The sequence below is a fragment of the Phyllopteryx taeniolatus genome, chromosome 18 (genome assembly GCF_024500385.1).
Source record: "Phyllopteryx taeniolatus isolate TA_2022b chromosome 18, UOR_Ptae_1.2, whole genome shotgun sequence".
In the NCBI taxonomy this organism is placed as follows: Eukaryota; Metazoa; Chordata; class Actinopteri; order Syngnathiformes; family Syngnathidae; genus Phyllopteryx; species Phyllopteryx taeniolatus.
In genome coordinates, this window is record NC_084519.1 from 3,288,561 (window position 1) to 3,312,650 (window position 24,090).

At 45.5% G+C, this 24,090-nt stretch overlaps 5 protein-coding genes across 8 annotated transcripts in view; 1 reads left to right on the forward strand and 4 right to left on the reverse strand.

Moving 5' to 3' along the window:
- The window catches only part of LOC133467910 (uncharacterized), a 152,851-nt gene that overhangs the window by 45,067 nt on the left and 83,694 nt on the right, over positions 1 to 24,090 (forward strand). The gene's annotated exons all lie outside the window — the stretch shown is intronic.
- LOC133467920 (hornerin-like) lies at positions 1,275 to 5,038 on the reverse strand. 2 transcript variants are annotated; one of them, XM_061753088.1, is made up of 4 exons: positions 4,933 to 5,038; positions 4,781 to 4,846; positions 4,567 to 4,655; positions 1,275 to 2,224 (listed from the first exon to the last, which is right to left on the reverse strand). In XM_061753088.1, exons 3-4 carry the CDS (start codon positions 4,640 to 4,642, stop codon positions 1,416 to 1,418), a joined length of 885 nt encoding a protein of 294 aa, XP_061609072.1. In that variant the 5' UTR covers positions 4,643 to 4,655; positions 4,781 to 4,846; positions 4,933 to 5,038; the 3' UTR covers positions 1,275 to 1,415. The 2 variants fall into 2 exon arrangements, with proteins under 2 accessions (XP_061609072.1, XP_061609071.1); XM_061753087.1 differs by lacking the exon at positions 4,567 to 4,655.
- On the reverse strand, positions 7,216 to 10,726 carry LOC133467916 (hornerin-like). Its single transcript, XM_061753081.1, has 3 exons — positions 10,574 to 10,726; positions 10,422 to 10,487; positions 7,216 to 8,514 (listed from the first exon to the last, which is right to left on the reverse strand). Exons 1-3 carry the CDS (start codon positions 10,626 to 10,628, stop codon positions 7,313 to 7,315), a joined length of 1,323 nt encoding a protein of 440 aa, XP_061609065.1. The 5' UTR covers positions 10,629 to 10,726; the 3' UTR covers positions 7,216 to 7,312.
- Positions 12,853 to 16,512, reverse strand: LOC133467915 (hornerin-like). The gene is made up of 3 exons (XM_061753080.1): positions 16,379 to 16,512; positions 16,227 to 16,292; positions 12,853 to 14,319 (listed from the first exon to the last, which is right to left on the reverse strand). Exons 1-3 carry the CDS (start codon positions 16,431 to 16,433, stop codon positions 12,950 to 12,952), a joined length of 1,491 nt encoding a protein of 496 aa, XP_061609064.1. The 5' UTR covers positions 16,434 to 16,512; the 3' UTR covers positions 12,853 to 12,949.
- LOC133467914 (hornerin-like) lies at positions 18,663 to 22,325 on the reverse strand. Its single transcript, XM_061753079.1, has 3 exons — positions 22,192 to 22,325; positions 22,040 to 22,105; positions 18,663 to 20,132 (listed from the first exon to the last, which is right to left on the reverse strand). Exons 1-3 carry the CDS (start codon positions 22,244 to 22,246, stop codon positions 18,760 to 18,762), a joined length of 1,494 nt encoding a protein of 497 aa, XP_061609063.1. The 5' UTR covers positions 22,247 to 22,325; the 3' UTR covers positions 18,663 to 18,759.

Below are 24,090 nucleotides of genomic sequence, written 5' to 3' on the forward strand. Positions count from 1 at the left end.
AATTAAATTTTAAGTTTGTAAATCAACATGTACTTGAGCAGTGTAAATAAAGTTTCGACTATTTTTTTTTTGCCTCATCGTACCTCTTCCAGATTGCTTAATTTGTTCAAATCCAAAAATATTCTCTGCAAAGACTATGGGATCCCCCCCCAAAATATTTTGTCACCTTTTTCATCCCCTTGGCATTTGCAAACTGATGGATTCATTTTATACTGAAACATTTCCACAATACTCCCATGTACCTGTAGTCTAGCATTCTTTTTAGCATACGCAATCACTTGAAACAGTTTTTCCCAAAAATAGTATTAAGGTAAAATGTTTTAATTGTCAGACAGATGTTACATGAAACAGAACAATGCCTTCAATCATGCTACAACCATCAGGACAACTGTACACTTCAAACATTCACAGTGAACACACCATCATCCATTCTGTCATTCTGGTAGCTGTTGCTCATGTCATCAGACATTTGAAGATGCTCACTCTGGTCGTGGCTGAAGGCATCGTTCTGTTGGCCCTTGCCGCTCATGTTGTGGCTCGGCTGGTCGTGGCTGAAGGCGTCGTTCTTTTGGCCCTTGCCGCTCATGTTGTGGCTCGGCTGGTCGTGGCTGAAGGCGTCGTTCTTTTGGCCCTTGCCGCTCACGTTGTGGCTCGGCTGGTCGTGGCTGAAGGCGTCGTTCTTTTGGCCCTTGCCGCTCACGTTGTGGCTCGGCTGGTCGTGGCTGAAGGCGTCGTTCTTTTGGCCCTTGCCGCTCACGTTGTGGCTCGGCTGGTCGTGGCTGAAGGCGTCGTTCTTTTGGCCCTTGCCGCTCACGTTGTGGCTCGGCTGGTCGTGGCTGAAGGCGTCGTTCTGTTGGCCCTTGCCGCTCACGTTGTGGCTCGGCTGGTCGTGGCTGAAGGCGTCGTTCTTTTGGCCCTTGCCGCTCACGTTGTGGCTCGGCTGGTCGTGGCTGAAGGCGTCGTTCTTTTGGCCCTTGCCGCTCACGTTGTGGCTCGGCTGGTCGTGGCTGAAGGCGTCGTTCTTTTGGCCCTTGCCGCTCACGTTGTGGCTCGGCTGGTCGTGGCTGAAGGCGTCGTTCTTTTGGCCCTTGCCGCTCACGTTGTGGCTCGGCTGGTCGTGGCTGAAGGCGTCGTTCTTTTGGCCCTTGCCGCTCACGTTGTGGCTCGGCTGGTCGTGGCTGAAGGCGTCGTTCTTTTGGCCCTTGCCGCTCACGTTGTGGCTCGGCTGGTCGTGGCTGAAGGCGTCGTTCTTTTGGCCCTTGCCGCTCACGTTGTGGCTCGGCTGGTCGTGGCTGAAGGCGTCGTTCTTTTGGCCCTTGCCGCTCACGTTGTGGCTCGGCTGGTCGTAGCTGAAGTAGTCGTTCTGTTGGCCCTTGCCGCTCACGTTGTGGCTCGGCTGGTCGTGGCTGAAGTAGTCATTCTTTTGGCCCTTGCCGCTCACGTTGTGGCTCGGCTGGTCGTGGCTGAAGGCGTCGTTCTTTTGGCCCTTGCCGCTCACGTTGTGGCTCGGCTGGTCGTGGCTGAAGGCGTCGTTCTTTTGGCCCTTGCCAGCTCACGTTGTGGCTCGGCTGGTCGTGGCTGAAGGCGTCGTTCTTTTGGCCCTTGCCGCTCACGTTGTGGCTCGGCTGGTCGTAGCTGAAGTAGTCGTTCTGTTGGCCCTTGCCGCTCACGTTGTGGCTCGGCTGGTCGTGGCTGAAGTAGTCATTCTTTTGGCCCTTGCCGCTCATGTTGTGGCTCGGCTGGTCGTGGCTGAAGGCGTCGTTCTTTTGGCCCTTGCCGCTCATGTTGTGGCTCGGCTGGTCGTGGCTCAAGGCGTCGTTCTTTTGGCCCTTGCCGCTCATGTTGTGGCTCGGCTGGTCGTGGCTGAAGTAGTCGTTCTGTTGGCCCTTGCCGCTCATGTTGTGGCTCGGCTGGTCGTGGCTGAAGGCGTCATTCTTTTGGCCCTTGCCGCTCATGTTGTGGCTCGGCTGGTCGTGGCTGAAGGCGTCGTTCTTTTGGCCCTTGCCGCTCATGTTGTGGCTCGGCTGGTCGTGGCTGAAGGCGTCGTTCTGTTGGCCATTGCCGCTCATGTTCTGGCTCGGCTGGTCGTGGCTGAAGGCGTCGTTCTTTTGGCCCTTGCCGCTCTTGTGGCTGTAGGAGTCGTTCTGTTGGCCCTTGCCGCTCATGTGGCCGAAGGAGTCGTTCTTCACATTGTCGCTCACATCGTCATCAAGTTCCATTTGTCCTTCAACGCCCCAACAAGGGAGAAAAATCCTACATTAGTTGTCAGTCAAAATTAAGAGTGATAGACTAAAGCAGTTTTTCCTCCAACAACTGCCATCCATTTGTTAAATCTATGTAAAGTATTCATCTAACTGAGGGCACACGAACTCAGGACCTTTGCATTCCGACCCCTGAACCCTAAGCCAACAGACCAGGCCTACAAACCACTGGACATTTTAACTCAAGTGTACCAGTAAAACTAGATAAACCCCCACCCCCCCAGTGACTTCACGATAAAGACCTTTCACTGTGGATAGCTAAATGACCGAAACTCTGAAAACCTCATGACCGACGTGGCAGTTCAGAATAATAGACAATGGATTAGTTAAACTGGCCTTCCATGAACCCACTGGAGAGTTTGAACCATAGGGCAGCCGTGGCCCAATGGTTAAGATCATCGCCTGCCACCATGGGGGACCTAGGTTCAAAACCCCGACGGGACCATCCGCCAACATCCTCCGGACTCACGGCTGTGGTGTCCTTGAGCAAGACACCGATACCCCGAAATGCTCCCCGGGCGCTTCAGCTGCCCCCTGCTCTAGTGTGTTCCACTAACATGTGTATGTGTTCACTGTGATGGATTAAATGCAGAGAACAAATTTCGTGTGCGTGCATGCATGCATGTTCATGACAATAAAAAATGATTCTTCTTGAAGAGGCCCTGTGGTGACATTTTAACCTCCAGTAAGGTTACTTACTGTGAAGCAGCAGATCTGGGATCAGCTGTGGAGCACGAGTGAAGCCTGCTCATACTTAAGAGTCACTGCAAGCTGAATTCCAATGACTGCAAGATTTAGTGCATTAAATTCCTGCTTTCAAACATACAAACGCTGCATGAATGTTCCAAGCTTATATCGTGACGTCAATTACCGTTTCTTATACATGTCTACTGCAAAGTCTAAAAAGAACATGATTGTTTTAGCTCAGATGACACGACTGTCAATCATGGAACCTAAGTGACATGCTCCACCAAACAAAGGAAACTATCATTGCATTCGTTAACGATTTAGTGTGAGACAATGCAAAGGCTGGCAATTATTTTGATGTGCTGGGTTTTAGCCCACAAGTTTAGGATAAAATTCAGTAGTAGTTGTGGTTTATTCTCCCACACTGGTCTTTTGTCCCCTTCTTAAAAAGGTGAAAAAGCCATGACTTCTCACCTGGCTCTCGTTTCCCTGCTAAGCTCAAAAACCTTGGCGCCACCCAAAACCCCCTCTTCCCCCTTACCCCACGAGGGTGGCAGAGCCTCATGGGCTCGGCCTGACAAAACCCTTCCCAGCCGATTAAACACTCCAGGCCAAAGAACGATCATCCTATTGAATGTAGCAAGCATTCTAGAGAACAGAGGGATAGGATTTTAATCACTTTTCCAAAAACAACTATAGAGAGACATGGGGCCCTATATGAGATACAGCTTTGATTGCAACATTTGCTTCAATTAGCGCGGAAGTAAACAGGAGTTTTAGCATTTTAAAATTGCTAAAAATGTGTAACGAGAACTACGTACTGTTGAATTGTGAATACATAGCGCTAAGCTTTTACACAATTGTGTTCTGTATCTTTTGGTGTTGGCCAAAACAATTGCCCAGTGATAACGTTGGGGTCCCCTTCCATACTATGCAAGATTGTAAAACCGTGACAAAATGTTTGCCATGTATAGTGAAAGCAGGGCTATGTGGTTTACATTGGTTACGCTTGACCAGTGACTTCCAACCTTTATGAAGCCAAGGAACATTTTACAATTTAAATATTTCACGGCACACCAAACAAAAATGTAAGAAAAAGTAGATCCATTACTTTATATACTTACTGTCATCTAATAGAAGAGCATTTATTCATTGCGTCTGTCACTATGCCTCACTGGCATAAATAGAAGAATAAAGAAACATTTCTTGGAAATAATTTTAAAATAAGTTCAAAAAAAAAATGTAAACAAAAATTCCCATAGCACACCTGAACAGTGCTCACAGAACACCAATGTGCCCGGCACACTGGTTTGGAATCACTGCACTAGACCAATAAATTATGTTGGGCAATATCTGAATTTGAACATTATGTCTCAAGCTCTGATTTACAAAAATTTGTAAAGTTTTTTTTACTGAATACTTCTTCTCAGGTGGTTATTTGGAGTACTTTTTACATTTGATTTTAGAATTTACTCAAATACATTTCGACTACTTTGCTCATATAACTGAAGCTCAGTAATTAACTAAACAGGCTGTGATTTAACACCAAGTAAATTTAAACGTGAACTATTCAGTGCATAACACACACAGAGACACTTTCCTAAAGTAAAATGGGTACCTTGGCTCAATTCCAGGTTGTGAAAATAGAGTCCAAAACAAAGACTGGAGAAGTTCCAAAAACTCAAGTGAAACATCAGTGAGGCACATCTGTATCAAATAAACCAAGTCTTAAGATCACAAACAGATCTCACCCAAAGATAGACTACAGCATGCCCACAACCCTAGTGATGATAAGCAGTATAGAAAATAGATTGATGGAATAATGCTCCCACCTGGAACACCTTTTTGAACCAGAGCATTGGATGGACCTTGTTTAACCCCAGCTGTAAAACAAAGGCCTGCAGACACAAACTCATTTCAGTATTTAGAGATGCAAACATTCTGTTTCCAACACAAATATGGTTCAAGAAATTCTAATAACCACCTTTATCCATCAAGACGGCATGCACCAAAACAACCACGAGCCAAATAACAGCCATCACTTCAGTGACAGTTGTTAAGAGGACTGACTCGAGGAGCTTTTATAGCAGGTGACAAGAGACCACAGCTGGTGCTCGTTGGCTCTAATTAGCACGAGCCATGCCGAGTCAACATAAATTTTTTTTTAAAAATTCTACCCCAAAGGATACAGATTTACATATATGTTGAGCTCCTGGCTATTATATGAATATATCCAACACAAAGTATATTTATCGACCAAAGACATTTAGATTTTCTCTTTAAAGAATTGGATTCTGCATTTGATAAAAACCTGAAAAAAGTAAACAAAGTTGCAAGCATTTTTGTGAGTCATGATTATAGTCGAGGAAGCATGGTAATGTATAGCATACATGCAAATCAGTCGCCTTTCGGTGAAATTCGCTGTTTTGAACTCAGAATAGGCCATTTATGTATATCGTATAGATCCGATGAATTTTTCCTGGGGGGTGGTCTCGGTCGCTGTCATCAAATGCTGTTTCGTATTCCTTGAACACTGGCAGGTAGATCCATTCCACACATCCGCCATCCACACACAGATGTAATTGTGAATATTACTCTGCGGCGGACTAATATGCGAGCACATTGGCCTGGGGTTCCGCCTGTGCGCCCGTGCTTTGGATAAGTAACTCATGATGGGCACGGCAGTTCTTTTGATTGTACTGAATCATTCGAATCATCCATCCATCCATTTTCTGAGCCGCTTTTCCTCACTCGGATCGCGGGCGTGCTGGAGCCTATCCCAGCTATCATCGGGCAGGAGGCGGGGTACACCCTGAACTGGTTGCCAGCCAATCGCAGGGCACACATAAACAGCAACATCAGTTTGTGTACATTCACATTTTATTTTGTATTTAATTTTTTATTGATGTTCATGCTGTAGTAAAAAATAAAAAAATCTTGTTACGATTTACTCAGTACTGAATATTTTCTCTTTTTACTCTTACTCAAGTAATTTTTTGGAGGACTATGATTTACTTGGTGGACGACTGGTTAGCACATCTGCCTCACAGTTCTGAGGACCGGGGTTCAAATCCAGGCCCTGCCTGTGTGGAGTTTCCATGTTCTCCCCGTGCCTATGTGGGCTTTCTCCAGGCATGCCAGTTTCCTCCCACATACTAAAAGCATGCATGGTAGGTTGATTGAAGACTCCAAATTGCCTGTAGGTGAACGTGAATGGTTGTTTCTATGTGCCCTGCAATTGACTGGTGACCAGTTCAGGGTGTACCACACCTCTCGCCCGAAGATAGCTGGGATAGGCTCCAGCATGCCCGCGACCCTTGTGAGGAGAAGCGGTATGGAAAATTAAATGGCTGGATAATATTTACTCAAGTCACATTGTCAAGTAACAGTACTCTTACTTGAGGACAATGTATAGCTACTCTACCCACCTCTGGAGCGGAGAGCCGCTATTGCAACTCTTACGTTTAAGCAACAATTTTGCTCACCAGATCAGAAATGTCGTATTTGTTGCGCTGGTCTTTTCGCATTGAGGTGCTGCGGCTCGTGGCACTGGTTGTGGTCCCACGTGGAACCTCGAAGCACACGTTACATCCGCGAAGAGTCTATCCACTAGTACATTTTTTCTCCATGAGGAAAAACGGATACAGTTACCTTAATTTTACTCATGTTAGTGTTTAACATTAAGCAATGGCGCTCTAAGGATTGTGTCACAACAGAATGAACTTCAAATTCAGAAATAGCCAATAAAAACTGTAACGCATTGTACTTATTTTCCGGGAGGATGCATTTGGGATTAGCTTTTGAAGTTGTAATAGTGAAAAAATGAAGTGGAACAATGATTTGAGCCAATTCTTTTCCAGAATGAGAGTGCTTAAAGAGGATGCCATTTGTGTGGCACAGCTTGAAGCAGGCATCAGGTGGAGATTGCCCTGGCTCAAGCTGGAGGCCAGAACAAAAAAATAAGAAATTAAATTTTAAGTTTGTAAATCAACATGTACTTGAGCAGTGTAAATAAAGTTTCGACTATTTTTTTTTTGCCTCATCGTACCTCTTCCAGATTGCTTAATTTGTTCAAATCCAAAAATATTCTCTGCAAAGACTATGGGATCCCCCCCCCCAAAATATTTTGTCACCTTTTTCATCCCCTTGGCATTTGCAAACTGATGGATTCATTTTATACTGAAACATTTCCACAATACTCCCATTTACCTGTAGTCTAGCATTCTTTTTAGCATACGCAATCACTTGAAACAGTTTTTCCCAAAAATAGTATTAAGGTAAAATGTTTTAATTGTCAGACAGATGTTACATGAAACAGAACAATGCCTTCAATCATGCTACAACCATCAGGACAACTGTACACTTCAAACATTCACAGTGAACACACCATCATCCATTCTGTCATTCTGGTAGCTGTTGCTCATGTCATCAGACATTTGAAGATGCTCACTCTGGTCGTGGCTGAAGGCATCGTTCTGTTGGCCCTTGCCGCTCATGTTGTGGCTCGGCTGGTCGTGGCTGAAGGCGTCGTTCTGTTGGCCCTTGCCGCTCATGTTGTGGCTCGGCTGGTCGTGGCTGAAGGCGTCATTCTTTTGGCCCTTGCCGCTCATGTTGTGGCTCGGCTGGTCGTGGCTGAAGGCGTCGTTCTTTTGGCCCTTGCCCCTCATGTTGTGGCTCGGCTGGTCGTGGCTGAAGGCGTCGTTCTTTTGGCCCTTGCCGCTCATGTTGTGGCTCGGCTGGTCGTGGCTGAAGGCGTCGTTCTGTTGGCCCTTGCCGCTCATGTTGTGGCTCGGCTGGTCGTGGCTGAAGGCGTCGTTCTTTTGGCCCTTGCCGCTCATGTTGTGGCTCGGCTGGTCGTGGCTGAAGGCGTCGTTCTTTTGGCCCTTGCCGCTCACGTTGTGGCTCGGCTGGTCGTGGCTGAAGGCGTCGTTCTTTTGGCCCTTGCCGCTCACGTTGTGGCTCGGCTGGTCGTGGCTGAAGGCGTCGTTCTTTTGGCCCTTGCCGCTCATGTTGTGGCTCGGCTGGTCGTGGCTGAAGGCGTCGTTCTTTTGGCCCTTGCCGCTCATGTTGTGGCTCGGCTGGTCGTGGCTGAAGTAGTCGTTCTGTTGGCCCTTGCCGCTCATGTTGTGGCTCGGCTGGTCGCGGCTGAAGGCGTCATTCTTTTGGCCCTTGCCGCTCATGTTGTGGCTCGGCTGGTCGTGGCTGAAGGCGTCGTTCTTTTGGCCCTTGCCGCTCATGTTGTGGCTCGGCTGGTCGTGGTTGAAGGCGTCGTTCTGTTGGCCCTTGCCGCTCATGTTCTGGCTCGGCTGGTCGTGGCTGAAGTAGTCGTTCTGTTGGCCCTTGCCGCTCATGTTTTGGCTCGGCTGGTCGTGGCTGAAGGCGTCGTTCTTTTGGCCCTTGCCGCTCATGTTATGGCTCGGCTGGTCGTGGCTGAAGGAGTCGTTCTTTTGGCCCTTGCCGCTCTTGTGGCTGTAGGAGTCGTTCTGTTGGCCCTTGCCGCTCATGTTGTGGCCGAAGAAGTCGTTCTTCACATTGTCGCTCACATCGTCATCAAGTCCCATTTGTCCTTCAACGCCCCAACAAGGGAGAAAAATCCTACATTAGTTGTCAGTCAAAATTAAGAGTGATAGACTAAAGCAGTTTTTCTCCAACAACTGCCATCCATTTGTTAAATCTATGTTAAGGATTCATCTAACTAAGGGCACACGAACTCATGACCTTTGCATTCCGACCCCTGAACCCTAAGCCAACAGACCAGGCCTACAAACCACTGGACATTTTAACTCAAGTGTACCAGTAAAACTAGATAAACCCCCACCCCCCCAGTGACTTCACGATAGACCTTTCAGTGTGGATAGCTAAATGACCGAAACTCTGAAAACCTCATGACCAACGTGGCAGTTCAGAATAATGGACAATGGATTAGTTAAACTGGCCTTCCATGAACCCACTGGAGAGTTTGAAGAGGCCCTGTGGTGACATTTTAACCTCCAGTAAGGTTACTTACTGTGAAGCAGCAGATCTGGGATCAGCTGTGGAGCACGAGTGAAGCCTGCTCGTACTTGAGAGTCACTGCAAGCTGAATTCCATTGACTGCAATATTTAGTGCATTAAATTCCTGCTTTCAAACAAACGCTGCATGAATGTTCCAAGCTTATATCGTGACGTCAATTACCGTTTCTTATACATGTCTACTGCCAAGTCTAAAAAGAACATGTTTTTAGCTCAGATGACACGGCTGTCAATCATGGAACCTAAGTGACATGCTCCACCAAACAAAGGAAACTATCATTGCATTCGTTAACGATTTTGTGTGAGACAATGCAAAAGCTGGGAATTATTTTGATGTGCTGGGTTTTAACCCACAAGTTTAGGATAAAATTCAGTAGTAGTTGTTTATTCTCCCACACTGGTCTTTTGTCCCCTTCTTAAAAAGGTGAAAAAGCCATGACTTCTCACCTGGCTCTTGTTTCCCTGCTAAGCTCAAAAACCTTGGCGCCACCCAAAACCTCCTCTACCCCTTACCCCACGAGGGTGGCAGAGCCACATGGGCTCGGCCTGACAAAACCCTTCCCAGCCGATTAAACACTCCAGGCCAAAGAACGATCATCCTATTGAATGTCACAAGCATTCTAGAGAAAAGAGAGACATGGGGCCCTATATGAGATACAGCTTTGATTGCAACATTTGCTTCAATTATCGCAGAAGTAAACAGGAGTTTTAGCATTTTAAAATTGCTAAAAATGTGTAACGAGAACTACGTACTGTTGAATTGTGAATACATAGCGCTAAGCTTTTACACAATTGTGTTCTGTATCTTTTGGTTGTGGCCAAAACAATTGCCCAGTGATAACGTTGGGGTCCCCTTCCATACTATGTAAGATTGTAAAACCGTGACAAAATGTTTGCCATGTATAGTGAAAGCAGGGCTATGTGGTTTACATTGGTTACGCTTGACCAGTGACTTCCAACCTTTATGAAGCCAAGGAACATTTTACAATTTAAATATTTCACGGCACACCAAACAAAAATGTAAGAAAAAGTAGATCCATTACTGTTTATACTTACTGTCATCTAATAGAAGAGCATTTATTCATTGCGTCTGTCACTATGCCTCACTGGCATAAATAGAATAAAGAAACATTTCTTGGAAATAATTTTAAAATAAGTTTAAAAAAAAAATGTAAACAAAAATTCCCATAGCACACCTGAACAGTGCTCACAGAACACCAATGTGCCCGGCACACTGGTTTGGCTCAATTCCAGGTTGTGAAAATAGAGTCCAAAACAAAGAATGGAGAAGTTCCAAAAACTCAAGTGAAACATCAGTGAGGCACATCTGTATCAAATAAACCAAGTCTTAAGATCACAAACAGATCTCACCCAAAGATAGCTAGGATAGACTACAGCATGCCCACAACCCTAGTGACGATAAGCAGTATAGAAAATAGATTGATGGAATAATGCTCCCACCTGGAACACCTTTTTGAACCAGAGCATTGGATGGACCTTGTTTAACCCCAGCTGTAAAACAAAGGCCTGCAGACACAAACTCATTTCAGTATTTAGAGATGCAAACATTCTGTTTCCAACACAAATATGGTTCAAGAAATTCTAATAACTACCTTTATCCATCAAGACGGCATGCACCAAAACAACCACGAGCCAAACAACAGCCATAACTTCAGTGACAGTTGTTAAGAGGACTGACTCGAGGAGCTTTTATAGCAGGTGACAAGAGACCACAGCTGGTGCTCGTTGGCTCTAATTAGCACGAGCCATGCCGAGTCAACATAAAAAATTTTTTAAAAAATTCTACCCCAAAGGATACAGATTTACATATATGTTGAGCTCCTGGCTATTATATGAATATATCCAACACAAAGTATATTTATCAACCAAAGACATTTAGATTTTCTCTTTAAAGAATTGGATTCTGCATTTGATAAAAACCTGAAAAAAAGTAAACAAAGTTGCAAGCATTTTTGTGAGTCATGATTATAGTCGAGGAAGCATGGTAATGTATAGCATACATGCAAATCAGTCGCCTTTCGGTGAAATTCGCTGTTTTGAACTCAGAATAGGCCATTTATGTATATCGTATAGATCCGATGAATTTTTCCTGGGGGGTGGTCTCGGTCGCTGTCATCAAATGCTGTTTCGTATTCCTTGAACACTGGCAGGTAGATCCATTCCACACATCCACCATCCACACACAGATGTAATTGTGAATATTACTCTGCGGCGGACTAATATGCGAGCACATTGGCCTGGGGTTCCGCCTGTGCGCCCGTGCTTTGGATAAGTAACTCATGATGGGCACGGCAGTTCTTTTGATTGTACTGAATCATTCGAATCATCCATCCATCCATTTTCTGAGCCGCTTCTCCTCACTCGGATCGCGGGCGTGCTGGAGCCTATCCCAGCTATCATCGGGCAGGAGGGGGGGTACACCCTGAACTGGTTGCCAGCCAATCGCAGGGCACACATAAACAGCAACATCAGTTTGTGTACATTCACATTTTATTTTGTATTTAATTTTTTATTGATGTTCATGCTGTAGTAAAAAATAAAAAAATCTTGTTACGATTTACTCAGTACTGAATATTTTCTCTTTTTACTCTTACTCAAGTAATTTTTTGGAGGACTATGATTTACTTGGTGGACGACTGGTTAGCACATCTGCCTCACAGTTCTGAGGACCGGGGTTCAAATCCAGGCCCTGCCTGTGTGGAGTTTCCATGTTCTCCCCGTGCCTATGTGGGCTTTCTCCAGGCATGCCAGTTTCCTCCCACATACTAAAAGCATGCATGGTAGGTTGATTGAAGACTCCAAATTGCCTGTAGGTGAACGTGAATGGTTGTTTCTATGTGCCCTGCAATTGACTGGTGACCAGTTCAGGGTGTACCACACCTCTCGCCCGAAGATAGCTGGGATAGGCTCCAGCATGCCCGCGACCCTTGTGAGGAGAAGCGGTATGGAAAATTAAATGGCTGGATAATATTTACTCAAGTCACATTGTCAAGTAACAGTACTCTTACTTGAGGACAATGTATAGCTACTCTACCCACCTCTGGAGCGGAGAGCCGCTATTGCAACTCTTACGTTTAAGCAACAATTTTGCTCACCAGATCAGAAATGTCGTATTTGTTGCGCTGGTCTTTTCGCATTGAGGTGCTGCGGCTCGTGGCACTGGTTGTGGTCCCACGTGGAACCTCGAAGCACACGTTACATCCGCGAAGAGTCTATCCACTAGTACATTTTTTCTCCATGAGGAAAAACGGATACAGTTACCTTAATTTTACTCATGTTAGTGTTTAACATTAAGCAATGGCGCTCTAAGGATTGTGTCACAACAGAATGAACTTCAAATTCAGAAATAGCCAATAAAAACTGTAACGCATTGTACTTATTTTCCGGGAGGATGCATTTGGGATTAGCTTTTGAAGTTGTAATAGTGAAAAAATGAAGTGGAACAATGATTTGAGCCAATTCTTTTCCAGAATGAGAGTGCTTAAAGAGGATGCCATTTGTGTGGCACAGCTTGAAGCAGGCATCAGGTGGAGATTGCCCTGGCTCAAGCTGGAGGCCAGAACAAAAAAATAAGAAATTAAATTTTAAGTTTGTAAATCAACATGTACTTGAGCAGTGTAAATAAAGTTTCGACTATTTTTTTTTTGCCTCATCGTACCTCTTCCAGATTGCTTAATTTGTTCAAATCCAAAAATATTCTCTGCAAAGACTATGGGATCCCCCCCCCCAAAATATTTTGTCACCTTTTTCATCCCCTTGGCATTTGCAAACTGATTCATTTTATACTGAAACATTTCCACAATACTCCCATTTACCTGTAGTCTAGCATTCTTTTTAGCATACGCAATCACTTGAAAGTTTTTCCCAAAAATAGTATTAAGGTAAAATGTTTTAATTGTCAGACAGATGTTAGATGAAACAGAACAATGCCTTCAATCATGCTACAACCATCAGGACAACTGTACACTTCAAACATTCACAGTGAACACACCATCATCCATTCTGTCATTCTGGTAGCTGTTGCTCATGTCAGACATTTGAAGATGCTCACTCTGGTCGTGGCTGAAGGCATCGTTCTGTTGGCCCTTGCCGCTCATGTTGTGGCTCGGCTGGTCGTAGCTGAAGGCGTCGTTCTGTTGGCCCTTGCCGCTCATGTTGTGGCTCGGCTGGTCGTGGCTGAAGGCGTCTTTCTTTTGGCCCTTGCCGCTCATGTTGTGGCTCGGCTGGTCGTGGCTGAAGGCGTCGTTCTTTTGGCCCTTGCCGCTCACGTTGTGGCTCGGCTGGTCGTGGCTGAAGGCGTCGTTCTTTTGGCCCTTGCCGCTCACGTTGTGGCTCGGCTGGTCGTGGCTGAAGGCGTCGTTCTTTTGGCCCTTGCCGCTCACGTTGTGGCTCGGCTGGTCGTGGCTGAAGGAGTCGTTCTTTTGGCCCTTGCCCCTCATGTTGTGGCTCGGCTGGTCGTGGCTGAAGGCGTCGTTCTTTTGGCCCTTGCCGCTCATGTTGTGGCTCGGCTGGTCGTGGCTGAAGGCGTCGTTCTGTTGGCCCTTGCCGCTCATGTTGTGGCTCGGCTGGTCGTGGCTGAAGGCGTCGTTCTTTTGGCCCTTGCCGCTCACGTTGTGGCTCGGCTGGTCGTGGCTGAAGGCGTCATTCTTTTGGCCCTTGCCGCTCACGTTGTGGCTCGGCTGGTCGTGGCTGAAGGCGTCGTTCTTTTGGCCCTTGCCGCTCATGTTGTGGCTCGGCTGGTCGTGGCTGAAGGCGTCGTTCTTTTGGCCCTTGCCGCTCATGTTGTGGCTCGGCTGGTCGTGGCTGAAGTAGTCGTTCTGTTGGCCCTTGCCGCTCATGTTGTGGCTCGGCTGGTCGCGGCTGAAGGCGTCATTCTTTTGGCCCTTGCCGCTCATGTTGTGGCTCGGCTGGTCGTGGCTGAAGGCGTCGTTCTTTTGGCCCTTGCCGCTCATGTTGTGGCTCGGCTGGTCGTGGTTGAAGGAGTCGTTCTGTTGGCCCTTGCCGCTCATGTTCTGGCTCGGTTGGTCGTGGCTGAAGTAGTCGTTCTGTTGGCCCTTGCCGCTCATGTTGTGGCTCGGCTGGTCGTGGCTGAAGGCGTCATTCTTTTGGCCCTTGCCGCTCATGTTTTGGCTCGGCTGGTCGTGGCTGAAGGCGTCGTTCTTTTGGCCCTTGCCGCTCATGTTATGGCTCGGCTGGTCGTGGCTGAAGGAGTCGTTCTTTTGGCCCTTGCCGCTCTTGTGGCTGTAGGAGTCGTTCTGTTGGCCCTTGCCGCTCATGTTGTGGCCGAAGAAGTCGTTCTTCACATTGTCGCTCACATCGTCATCAAGTCCCATTTGTCCTTCAACGCCCCAACAAGGGAGAAAAATCCTACATTAGTTGTCAGTCAAAATTAAGAGTGATAGACTAAAGCAGTTTTTCTCCAACAACTGCCATCCATTTGTTAAATCTATGTTAAGGATTCATCTAACTAAGGGCACACGAACTCATGACCTTTGCATTCCGACCCCTGAACCCTAAGCCAACAGACCAGGCCTACAAACCACTGGACATTTTAACTCAAGTGTACCAGTAAAACTAGATAAACCCCCACCCCCCCAGTGACTTCACGATAGACCTTTCAGTGTGGATAGCTAAATGACCGAAACTCTGAAAACCTCATGACCAACGTGGCAGTTCAGAATAATGGACAATGGATTAGTTAAACTGGCCTTCCATGAACCCACTGGAGAGTTTGAAGAGGCCCTGTGGTGACATTTTAACCTCCAGTAAGGTTACTTACTGTGAAGCAGCAGATCTGGGATCAGCTGTGGAGCACGAGTGAAGCCTGCTCGTACTTAAGAGTCACTGCAAGCTGAATTCCATTGACTGCAATATTTAGTGCATTAAATTCCTGCTTTCAAACAAACGCTGCATGAATGTTCCAAGCTTATATCGTGACGTCAATTACCGTTTCTTATACATGTCTACTGCCAAGTCTAAAAAGAACATGTTTTAGCTCAGATGACACGGCTGTCAATCATGGAACCTAAGTGACATGCTCCACCAAACAAAGGAAACTATCATTGCATTCGTTAACGATTTTGTGTGAGACAATGCAAAAGCTGGGAATTATTTTGATGTGCTGGGTTTTAACCCACAAGTTTAGGATGAAATTCAGTAGTAGTTGTTTATTCTCCCACACTGGTCTTTTGTCCCCTTCTTAAAAAGGTGAAAAAGCCATGACTTCTCACCTGGCTCTTGTTTCCCTGCTAAGCTCAAAAACCTTGGCACCACCCAAAACCTCCTCTACCCCCTTACCCCACGAGGGTGGCAGAGCCACATGGGCTCGGCCTGACAAAACCCTTCCCAGCCGATTAAACACTCCAGGCCAAAGAACGATCATCCTATTGAATGTCACAAGCATTCTAGAGAAAAGAGAGACATGGGGCCCTATATGAGATACAGCTTTGATTGCAACATTTGCTTCAATTATCGCAGAAGTAAACAGGAGTTTTAGCATTTTAAAATTGCTAAAAATGTGTAACGAGAACTACGTACTGTTGAATTGTGAATACATAGCGCTAAGCTTTTACACAATTGTGTTCTGTATCTTTTGGTTGTGGCCAAAACAATTGCCCAGTGATAACGTTGGGGTCCCCTTCCATACTATGTAAGATTGTAAAACCGTGACAAAATGTTTGCCATGTATAGTGAAAGCAGGGCTATGTGGTTTACATTGGTTACGCTTGACCAGTGACTTCCAACCTTTATGAAGCCAAGGAACATTTTACAATTTAAATATTTCACGGCACACCAAACAAAAATGTAAGAAAAAGTAGATCCATTACTGTTTATACTTACTGTCATCTAATAGAAGAGCATTTATTCATTGCGTCTGTCACTATGCCTCACTGGCATAAATAGAATAAAGAAACATTTCTTGGAAATAATTTTAAAATAAGTTTAAAAAAAAAATGTAAACAAAAATTCCCATAGCACACCTGAACAGTGCTCACAGAACACCAATGTGCCCGGCACACTGGTTTGGCTCAATTCCAGGTTGTGAAAATAGAGTCCAAAACAAAGAATGGAGAAGTTCCAAAAACTCAAGTGAAACATCAGTGAGGCACATCTGTATCAAATAAACCAAGTCTTAAGATCACAAACAGATCTCACCCAAAGATAGCTAGGATAGACTACAGCATGCCCACAACCCTAGTGACGATAAGCAGTATAGAAAATAGATTGATGGAATAATGCTCCCACCTGGAACACCTTTTTGAACCAGAGCATTGGATGGACCTTGTTTAACCCCAGCTGTAAAACAAAGGCCTGCAGACACAAACTCATTTCAGTATTTAAAGATGCAAACATTCTGTTTCCAACACAAATATGGTTCAAGAAATTTTAATAACTACCTTTATCCATCAAGACGGCATGCACCAAAACAACCACGAGCCAAACAACAGCCATAACTTCAGTGACAGTTGTTAAGAGGACTGACTCGAGGAGCTTTTATAGCAGGTGACAAGAGACCACAGCTGGTGCTCGTTGGCTCTAATTAGCACGAGCCATGCCGAGTCAACATAAAAAATTTTTTTAAAAATTCTACCCCAAAGGATACAGATTTACATATATGTTGAGCTCCTGGCTATTATATGAATATATCCAACACAAAGTATATTTATCGACCAAAGACATTTAGATTTTCTCTTTAAAGAATTGGATTCTGCATTTGATAAAAACCTGAAAAAAAGTAAACAAAGTTGCAAGCATTTTTGTGAGTCATGATTATAGTCGAGGAAGCATGGTAATGTATAGCATACATGCAAATCAGTCGCCTTTCGGTGAAATTCGCTGTTTTGAACTCAGAATAGGCCATTTATGTATATCGTATAGATCCGATGAATTTTTCCTGGGGGGTGGTCTCGGTCGCTGTCATCAAATGCTGTTTCGTATTCCTTGAACACTGGCAGGTAGATCCATTCCACACATCCACCATCCACACACAGATGTAATTGTGAATATTACTCTGCGGCGGACTAATATGCGAGCACATTGGCCTGGGGTTCCGCCTGTGCGCCCGTGCTTTGGATAAGTAACTCATGATGGGCACGGCAGTTCTTTTGATTGTACTGAATCATTCGAATCATCCATCCATCCATTTTCTGAGCCGCTTCTCCTCACTCGGATCGCGGGCGTGCTGGAGCCTATCCCAGCTATCATCGGGCAGGAGGCGGGGTACACCCTGAACTGGTTGCCAGCCAATCGCAGGGCACACATAAACAGCAACATCAGTTTGTGTACATTCACATTTTATTTTGTATTTAATTTTTTATTGATGTTCATGCTGTAGTAAAAAATAAAAAAATCTTGTTACGATTTACTCAGTACTGAATATTTTCTCTTTTTACTCTTACTCAAGTAATTTTTTGGAGGACTATGATTTACTTGGTGGACGACTGGTTAGCACATCTGCCTCACAGTTCTGAGGACCGGGGTTCAAATCCAGGCCCTGCCTGTGTGGAGTTTCCATGTTCTCCCCGTGCCTATGTGGGCTTTCTCCAGGCATGCCAGTTTCCTCCCACATACTAAAAGCATGCATGGTAGGTTGATTGAAGACTCCAAATTGCCTGTAGGTGAACGTGAATGGTTGTTTCTATGTGCCCTGCAATTGACTGGTGACCAGTTCAGGGTGTACCACACCTCTCGCCCGAAGATAGCTGGGATAGGCTCCAGCATGCCCGCGACCCTTGTGAGGAGAAGCGGTATGGAAAATTAAATGGCTGGATAATATTTACTCAAGTCACATTGTCAAGTAACAGTACTCTTACTTGAGGACAATGTATAGCTACTCTACCCACCTCTGGAGCGGAGAGCCGCTATTGCAACTCTTACGTTTAAGCAACAATTTTGCTCACCAGATCAGAAATGTCGTATTTGTTGCGCTGGTCTTTTCGCATTGAGGTGCTGCGGCTCGTGGCACTGGTTGTGGTCCCACGTGGAACCTCGAAGCACACGTTACATCCGCGAAGAGTCTATCCACTAGTACATTTTTTCTCCATGAGGAAAAACGGATACAGTTACCTTAATTTTACTCATGTTAGTGTTTAACATTAAGCAATGGCGCTCTAAGGATTGTGTCACAACAGAATGAACTTCAAATTCAGAAATAGCCAATAAAAACTGTAACGCATTGTACTTATTTTCCGGGAGGATGCATTTGGGATTAGCTTTTGAAGTTGTAATAGTGAAAAAATGAAGTGGAACAATGATTTGAGCCAATTCTTTTCCAGAATGAGAGTGCTTAAAGAGGATGCCATTTGTGTGGCACAGCTTGAAGCAGGCATCAGGTGGAGATTGCCCTGGCTCAAGCTGGAGGCCAGAACAAAAAAATAAGAAATTAAATTTTAAGTTTGTAAATCAACATGTACTTGAGCAGTGTAAATAAAGTTTCGACTATTTTTTTTTTGCCTCATCGTACCTCTTCCAGATTGCTTAATTTGTTCAAATCCAAAAATATTCTCTGCAAAGACTATGGGATCCCCCCCCCCAAAATATTTTGTCACCTTTTTCATCCCCTTGGCATTTGCAAACTGATGGATTCATTTTATACTGAAACATTTCCACAATACTCCCATGTACCTGTAGTCTAGCATTCTTTTTAGCATACGCAATCACTTGAACAGTTTTTCCCAAAAATAGTATTAAGGTAAAATGTTTTAATTGTCAGACAGATGTTAGATGAAACAGAACAATGCCTTCAATCATGCTACAACCATCAGGACAACTGTACACTTCAAACATTCACAGTGAACACACCATCATCCATTCTGTCATTCTGGTAGCTGTTGCTCATGTCATCAGACATTTGAAGATGCTCACTCTGGTCGTGGCTGAAGGCATCGTTCTGTTGGCCCTTGCCGCTCATGTTGTGGCTCGGCTGGTCGTGGCTGAAGGCGTCGTTCTGTTGGCCCTTGCCGCTCATGTTGTGGCTCGGCTGGTCGTGGCTGAAGGCGTCTTTCTTTTGGCCCTTGCCGCTCATGTTGTGGCTCGGCTGGTCGTGGCTGAAGGCGTCGTTCTTTTGGCCCTTGCCGCTCACGTTGTGGCTCGGCTGGTCGTGGCTGAAGGCGTCGTTCTTTTGGCCCTTGCCGCTCACGTTGTGGCTCGGCTGGTCGTGGCTGAAGGCGTCGTTCTTTTGGCCCTTGCCGCTCACGTTGTGGCTCGGCTGGTCGTGGCTGAAGGCGTCGTTCTTTTGGCCCTTGCCCCTCATGTTGTGGCTCGGCTGGTCGTGGCTGAAGGCGTCGTTCTTTTGGCCCTTGCCGCTCATGTTGTGGCTCGGCTGGTCGTGGCTGAAGGCGTCGTTCTGTTGGCCCTTGCCGCTCATGTTGTGGCTCGGCTGGTCGTGGCTGAAGGCGTCGTTCTTTTGGCCCTTGCCGCTCACGTTGTGGCTCGGCTGGTCGTGGCTGAAGGCGTCATTCTTTTGGCCCTTGCCGCTCACGTTGTGGCTCGGCTGGTCGTGGCTGAAGGCGTCGTTCTTTTGGCCCTTGCCGCTCATGTTGTGGCTCGGCTGGTCGTGGCTGAAGGCGTCGTTCTTTTGGCCCTTGCCGCTCATGTTGTGGCTCGGCTGGTCGTGGCTGAAGTAGTCGTTCTGTTGGCCCTTGCCGCTCATGTTGTGGCTCGGCTGGTCGCGGCTGAAGGCGTCATTCTTTTGGCCCTTGCCGCTCATGTTGTGGCTCGGCTGGTCGTGGCTGAAGGCGTCGTTCTTTTGGCCCTTGCCGCTCATGTTGTGGCTCGGCTGGTCGTGGTTGAAGGAGTCGTTCTGTTGGCCCTTGCCGCTCATGTTCTGGCTCGGCTGGTCGTGGCTGAAGTAGTCGTTCTGTTGGCCCTTGCCGCTCATGTTGTGGCTCGGCTGGTCGTGGCTGAAGGCGTCATTCTTTTGGCCCTTGCCGCTCATGTTTTGGCTCGGCTGGTCGTGGCTGAAGGCGTCGTTCTTTTGGCCCTTGCCGCTCATGTTATGGCTCGGCTGGTCGTGGCTGAAGGAGTCGTTCTTTTGGCCCTTGCCGCTCTTGTGGCTGTAGGAGTCGTTCTGTTGGCCCTTGCCGCTCATGTTGTGGCCGAAGAAGTCGTTCTTCACATTGTCGCTCACATCGTCATCAAGTCCCATTTGTCCTTCAACGCCCCAACAAGGGAGAAAAATCCTACATTAGTTGTCAGTCAAAATTAAGAGTGATAGACTAAAGCAGTTTTTCTCCAACAACTGCCATCCATTTGTTAAATCTATGTTAAGGATTCATCTAACTAAGGGCACACGAACTCATGACCTTTGCATTCCGACCCCTGAACCCTAAGCCAACAGACCAGGCCTACAAACCACTGGACATTTTAACTCAAGTGTACCAGTAAAACTAGATAAACCCCCACCCCCCCAGTGACTTCACGATAGACCTTTCAGTGTGGATAGCTAAATGACCGAAACTCTGAAAACCTCATGACCAACGTGGCAGTTCAGAATAATGGACAATGGATTAGTTAAACTGGCCTTCCATGAACCCACTGGAGAGTTTGAAGAGGCCCTGTGGTGACATTTTAACCTCCAGTAAGGTTACTTACTGTGAAGCAGCAGATCTGGGATCAGCTGTGGAGCACGAGTGAAGCCTGCTCGTACTTAAGAGTCACTGCAAGCTGAATTCCATTGACTGCAATATTTAGTGCATTAAATTCCTGCTTTCAAACAAACGCTGCATGAATGTTCCAAGCTTATATCGTGACGTCAATTACCGTTTCTTATACATGTCTACTGCCAAGTCTAAAAAGAACATGTTTTAGCTCAGATGACACGGCTGTCAATCATGGAACCTAAGTGACATGCTCCACCAAACAAAGGAAACTATCATTGCATTCGTTAACGATTTTGTGTGAGACAATGCAAAAGCTGGGAATTATTTTGATGTGCTGGGTTTTAACCCACAAGTTTAGGATGAAATTCAGTAGTAGTTGTTTATTCTCCCACACTGGTCTTTTGTCCCCTTCTTAAAAAGGTGAAAAAGCCATGACTTCTCACCTGGCTCTTGTTTCCCTGCTAAGCTCAAAAACCTTGGCACCACCCAAAACCTCCTCTACCCCCTTACCCCACGAGGGTGGCAGAGCCACATGGGCTCGGCCTGACAAAACCCTTCCCAGCCGATTAAACACTCCAGGCCAAAGAACGATCATCCTATTGAATGTCACAAGCATTCTAGAGAAAAGAGAGACATGGGGCCCTATATGAGATACAGCTTTGATTGCAACATTTGCTTCAATTATCGCAGAAGTAAACAGGAGTTTTAGCATTTTAAAATTGCTAAAAATGTGTAACGAGAACTACGTACTGTTGAATTGTGAATACATAGCGCTAAGCTTTTACACAATTGTGTTCTGTATCTTTTGGTTGTGGCCAAAACAATTGCCCAGTGATAACGTTGGGGTCCCCTTCCATACTATGTAAGATTGTAAAACCGTGACAAAATGTTTGCCATGTATAGTGAAAGCAGGGCTATGTGGTTTACATTGGTTACGCTTGACCAGTGACTTCCAACCTTTATGAAGCCAAGGAACATTTTACAATTTAAATATTTCACGGCACACCAAACAAAAATGTAAGAAAAAGTAGATCCATTACTGTTTATACTTACTGTCATCTAATAGAAGAGCATTTATTCATTGCGTCTGTCACTATGCCTCACTGGCATAAATAGAATAAAGAAACATTTCTTGGAAATAATTTTAAAATAAGTTTAAAAAAAAAATGTAAACAAAAATTCCCATAGCACACCTGAACAGTGCTCACAGAACACCAATGTGCCCGGCACACTGGTTTGGCTCAATTCCAGGTTGTGAAAATAGAGTCCAAAACAAAGAATGGAGAAGTTCCAAAAACTCAAGTGAAACATCAGTGAGGCACATCTGTATCAAATAAACCAAGTCTTAAGATCACAAACAGATCTCACCCAAAGATAGCTAGGATAGACTACAGCATGCCCACAACCCTAGTGACGATAAGCAGTATAGAAAATAGATTGATGGAATAATGCTCCCACCTGGAACACCTTTTTGAACCAGAGCATTGGATGGACCTTGTTTAACCCCAGCTGTAAAACAAAGGCCTGCAGACACAAACTCATTTCAGTATTTAGAGATGCAAACATTCTGTTTCCAACACAAATATGGTTCAAGAAATTCTAATAACTACCTTTATCCATCAAGACGGCATGCACCAAAACAACCACGAGCCAAACAACAGCCATAACTTCAGTGACAGTTGTTAAGAGGACTGACTCGAGGAGCTTTTATAGCAGGTGACAAGAGACCACAGCTGGTGCTCGTTGGCTCTAATTAGCACGAGCCATGCCGAGTCAACATAAAAATTTTTTTAAAAATTCTACCCCAAAGGATACAGATTTACATATATGTTGAGCTCCTGGCTATTATATGAATATATCCAACACAAAGTATATTTATCAACCAAAGACATTTAGATTTTCTCTTTAAAGAATTGGATTCTGCATTTGATAAAAACCTGAAAAAAAGTAAACAAAGTTGCAAGCATTTTTGTGAGTCATGATTATAGTCGAGGAAGCATGGTAATGTATAGCATACATGCAAATCAGTCGCCTTTCGGTGAAATTCGCTGTTTTGAACTCAGAATAGGCCATTTATGTATATCGTATAGATCCGATGAATTTTTCCTGGGGGGTGGTCTCGGTCGCTGTCATCAAATGCTGTTTCGTATTCCTTGAACACTGGCAGGTAGATCCATTCCACACATCCACCATCCACACACAGATGTAATTGTGAATATTACTCTGCGGCGGACTAATATGCGAGCACATTGGCCTGGGGTTCCGCCTGTGCGCCCGTGCTTTGGATAAGTAACTCATGATGGGCACGGCAGTTCTTTTGATTGTACTGAATCATTCGAATCATCCATCCATCCATTTTCTGAGCCGCTTCTCCTCACTCGGATCGCGGGCGTGCTGGAGCCTATCCCAGCTATCATCGGGCAGGAGGGGGGGTACACCCTGAACTGGTTGCCAGCCAATCGCAGGGCACACATAAACAGCAACATCAGTTTGTGTACATTCACATTTTATTTTGTATTTAATTTTTTATTGATGTTCATGCTGTAGTAAAAAATAAAAAAATCTTGTTACGATTTACTCAGTACTGAATATTTTCTCTTTTTACTCTTACTCAAGTAATTTTTTGGAGGACTATGATTTACTTGGTGGACGACTGGTTAGCACATCTGCCTCACAGTTCTGAGGACCGGGGTTCAAATCCAGGCCCTGCCTGTGTGGAGTTTCCATGTTCTCCCCGTGCCTATGTGGGCTTTCTCCAGGCATGCCAGTTTCCTCCCACATACTAAAAGCATGCATGGTAGGTTGATTGAAGACTCCAAATTGCCTGTAGGTGAACGTGAATGGTTGTTTCTATGTGCCCTGCAATTGACTGGTGACCAGTTCAGGGTGTACCACACCTCTCGCCCGAAGATAGCTGGGATAGGCTCCAGCATGCCCGCGACCCTTGTGAGGAGAAGCGGTATGGAAAATTAAATGGCTGGATAATATTTACTCAAGTCACATTGTCAAGTAACAGTACTCTTACTTGAGGACAATGTATAGCTACTCTACCCACCTCTGGAGCGGACAGCCGCTATTGCAACTCTTACGTTTAAGCAACAATTTTGCTCACCAGATCAGAAATGTCGTATTTGTTGCGCTGGTCTTTTCGCATTGAGGTGCTGCGGCTCGTGGCACTGGTTGTGGTCCCAAGTGGAACCTCGAAGCACACGTTACATCCGCGAAGAGTCTATCCACTAGTAAATTTTTTCTCCATGAGGAAAAACGGATACAGTTACCTTAATTTTACTCATGTTAGTGTTTAACATTAAGCAATGGCGCTCTAAGGATTGTGTCACAACAGAATGAACTTCAAATTCAGAAATGGCCAATAAAAACTGTAACGCATTGTACTTATTTTCCGGGAGGATGCATTTGGGATTAGCTTTTGAAGTTGTAATAGTGAAAAAATGAAGTGGAACAATGATTTGAGCCAATTCTTTTCCAGAATGAGAGTGCTTAAAGAGGAT

Coding starts and splice junctions, on each gene's coding strand:
- LOC133467920 (XM_061753087.1), bottom strand. CDS start 4,987: ATGGCTGTTATTTGGCTCGTGGTTGTTTTGGTGCATGCCGTCTTGATG. Junction 4,847..4,932: donor TGCCGTCTTGATGGATAAAG/GTGGTTATTAGA, acceptor TTGTGTCTGCAG/GCCTTTGTTTTACAGCTGGG. Junction 2,225..4,780: donor GGTTCAAAAAGGTGTTCCAG/GTGGGAGCATTA, acceptor GGGGCGTTGAAG/GACAAATGGAACTTGATGAC.
- LOC133467914 (XM_061753079.1), bottom strand. CDS start 22,246: ATGGCTGTTGTTTGGCTCGTGGTTGTTTTGGTGCATGCCGTCTTGATG. Junction 22,106..22,191: donor TGCCGTCTTGATGGATAAAG/GTAGTTATTAGA, acceptor TTGTGTCTGCAG/GCCTTTGTTTTACAGCTGGG. Junction 20,133..22,039: donor GGTTCAAAAAGGTGTTCCAG/GTGGGAGCATTA, acceptor GGGGCGTTGAAG/GACAAATGGGACTTGATGAC.
- LOC133467915 (XM_061753080.1), bottom strand. CDS start 16,433: ATGGCTGTTGTTTGGCTCGTGGTTGTTTTGGTGCATGCCGTCTTGATG. Junction 16,293..16,378: donor TGCCGTCTTGATGGATAAAG/GTAGTTATTAAA, acceptor TTGTGTCTGCAG/GCCTTTGTTTTACAGCTGGG. Junction 14,320..16,226: donor GGTTCAAAAAGGTGTTCCAG/GTGGGAGCATTA, acceptor GGGGCGTTGAAG/GACAAATGGGACTTGATGAC.
- LOC133467916 (XM_061753081.1), bottom strand. CDS start 10,628: ATGGCTGTTGTTTGGCTCGTGGTTGTTTTGGTGCATGCCGTCTTGATG. Junction 10,488..10,573: donor TGCCGTCTTGATGGATAAAG/GTAGTTATTAGA, acceptor TTGTGTCTGCAG/GCCTTTGTTTTACAGCTGGG. Junction 8,515..10,421: donor GGTTCAAAAAGGTGTTCCAG/GTGGGAGCATTA, acceptor GGGGCGTTGAAG/GACAAATGGGACTTGATGAC.